Here is a 2,769-nt window from a genome sequence, read left to right on the forward strand (position 1 = left end):
CACATTGCAGCGGCAGTCCAGCACTCCCGGGGTTAAACAGAGAGGCTGCAAACCCATCATTTCCATGAGCCCTATTACACTGATACAGGGAGAGGGAGAATAACTAGAGATCTCAAAACTGAAAGGTGATAATTACTGTGGAAAACATAAAAGAATCTTTTTTTTTTAAAGGCATGGGGGGAAAACGTACATTTCAGGCTAAGTGCAGGGCCCTGCTGCTGTAACCCCGTCACTGCCGGAGTGACATGTTGCACCCAGACATCAGACAGTGACCCTCTACTTACTGCATGAAGATTGTACCATATTCCTCAAGGAAACGATTAACAGTCATTACTGTTAATTAGCGTTCATTTGGCATTCGTGGGGTGAGTGATTCTGACCCTGGGAGAGTGATTTAGTCTCCAGCGGTTTTGGCAGTTCATGTCTGATGCCGATACAGCTGGGGTGAGTGGCACAATCACTGTGTATAAATGGGAGGACTAGCAGTGTAAGGGGAGGCTGGCACGGTCTTCACTATACCCTGTGCTGTATATAAATGGAGGGTTTACAAGTGTGCTAGGGTAGGCTGGCACGCCACACCTGGCTCAAATCACCAAGCATGCAAGATACTGACATATATGGATATAATTAGGATCATTATACACTGCAGCAACGTCACTCTCAGGGCTGAGAGTATATATAGTTAGTATCATTACACAAGTACATCATCAGCCTTCATCTTGGTTCTTCAGTCAATGTGATAGGTGTGTGGTCAGCAGCGTGCTCCGTACCTTCACCAGCTTCAGCAAGCGGTACAGATCCTCCACCTCGTCTCCTTCCCGCGGGGTATACGCTCTGCCCGTGTCTAGGCTGGTGCCCTGGAGGGTGGCACGGTAGAGAGGCAGCCCCATGGCTTCTGCATACAGATCCAGCGCCTGGTGACCAACCGTTTGGTACATGTAACTGTCCAACTCGTCTGCACCCACTGTAGAGAGAAGAGGCCCAGGGAGGGTTACTGTGACACAGAAGACAAGCTGTGTTTGACAATAACGATTCATGTAACTATACACATAACTGTGCATCCAGAATTTACAGGACCTGCTGTGCTCACAAGCTATTTATTCCTTGGTGCTTGAGTTAGAGAAATGATGTAACTTCTCCAAGGAGGTGACACTGGGATGCAAACATCACTATCCTACATACCAGTGTCTTTACCTCTCACTTCTGATGCAGTTACTGATAATGACCATATGATTGACCACAATTTTGGTACAGAGGCATTCTGCAGCCATGGTGCCGTTTTGAAATCTGACAGGTTATTACAAATCTGCACAGGAAACAGATCAATGATATTTTTACCCAATTACTGTTGGTTAACTCAGGCACTGGGGTGTGTACTGGAGGCTGAAAACACAAACTGTGTACTCATGATCAACACTTTAATCACTGCACCACACGTCCTAAGTGTTTTGTTACCTGCATTCTCAGGCGGTCTCAGGTTAGCGAGGGCAACTATCTCATGTCCAGCAGAGACACACTGCATCATGTTATAGCAACTGTCCTTCCCACCACTAGGAGACACAAACGGTAGGAGGGAGTTAGACTCACACACACGGTGTGAGATGCGTATACGCTCTCACGTTGTAAGGAGACACACTGTACATGTACATACAGTAATTCGTGGAAACCAGCACTCGCATTACTTGCTGAATGTATGTCAGTCACTCCGATTTCCAAACACACACTACTTCCCTGTGCTTATTTTCTCTCACACATACAACCCCCAGGTTTTCTGGTCGGGTTACCTGATTAAAGCCACCACCCTCATGTTGTGCCCACCCCGGGTGACAGGTACTGAGGCTGCCCACCCGGAAGTATCAGGAGATGCACATGTCTCACTGCGCATGGGCACAGCATCCCATAGAACCAGGACCCAGCTCGGAGAGATGGCATGTGCACTGCCTGCAGAACTGGGGCTTCGGGCACAGCCTAGACAGCTAAGTGACGGTAATTCAGGATCTCAGCACCGAGACGCCATGTTGTGATTGGCAAATATTCCACGTCACTATGATGCCAACCATGGCTACATCTGATGATAAAAAAAATCATACAAATAATATTTTTATTATTATTTTCTGTGCAAAGGGAAGTTACTTCTGTACAGCATCATGTAACATTATATACGGGACTTGTTTTCAATCAAGTAAAGATTGACAGGAATTCGGTTATCATTATAAAATAATTCCCTGGCTGTAATGTTAGTCATTAATAGCTACATTTAGCCATGGAGTTATCTGGATTAAGTATCTGAGTACTTTTTAATTGCCTAAATAATATAGATTAGGGACATTTAATTAGCCCTCTTATCTCACTATTATTTCAATGGAAATGGGGAAAAGTTGGTGTGTGAAATCAGAACATTACGTTACAAGCTTATTTTACAGGTATAGGAAGCAGGGAGCGGTAATGTCAGCTTTGGGGACTCCCAAGGTTCCCGAGATACAGTGGAAGGGGCCGCCGGAAGCACCTCCTCCAGGGGAAATAAATGGGTTAAATAACCCGAGTGATGAGGGTCAAAAGGAAACCACGATATAATCTGCCGCGTGATCTGTTACATGATCCGCCACAGCTTACACGTGACACGTGGATTTATATACTAGGAAATAACCTTTCCCGGTATGTATCTCGGGAATCGGGGTCCTTGGAGCTGAAATGAATGTGGTTCATCACCTGAGGTCTCCTACTTCCCACCTATGTAAAAAAACAACACCCGGCCAAGTGCCCACCTCT

The 2,769-nt window shown here is 45.9% G+C and overlaps 1 protein-coding gene across 1 annotated transcript; it reads right to left on the reverse strand.

The window, feature by feature from the left end:
- Window positions 1–283: 283 nt before the first annotated feature.
- Window positions 284–1,994, reverse strand: LOC142502234 (diphthine--ammonia ligase-like). Its single transcript, XM_075613078.1, has 3 exons — window positions 1,785–1,994; window positions 1,456–1,550; window positions 284–964 (listed from the first exon to the last, which is right to left on the reverse strand). The coding sequence occupies exons 1-3, from the start codon at window positions 1,883–1,885 to the stop codon at window positions 732–734; spliced, it is 429 nt and encodes a 142-aa protein (XP_075469193.1). The 5' UTR covers window positions 1,886–1,994; the 3' UTR covers window positions 284–731.
- Between the last annotated feature and the right edge of the window lie 775 nt (window positions 1,995–2,769).

Source organism: Ascaphus truei, chromosome 9, assembly GCF_040206685.1.
Source record: "Ascaphus truei isolate aAscTru1 chromosome 9, aAscTru1.hap1, whole genome shotgun sequence".
In the NCBI taxonomy this organism is placed as follows: domain Eukaryota; kingdom Metazoa; phylum Chordata; class Amphibia; order Anura; family Ascaphidae; genus Ascaphus; species Ascaphus truei.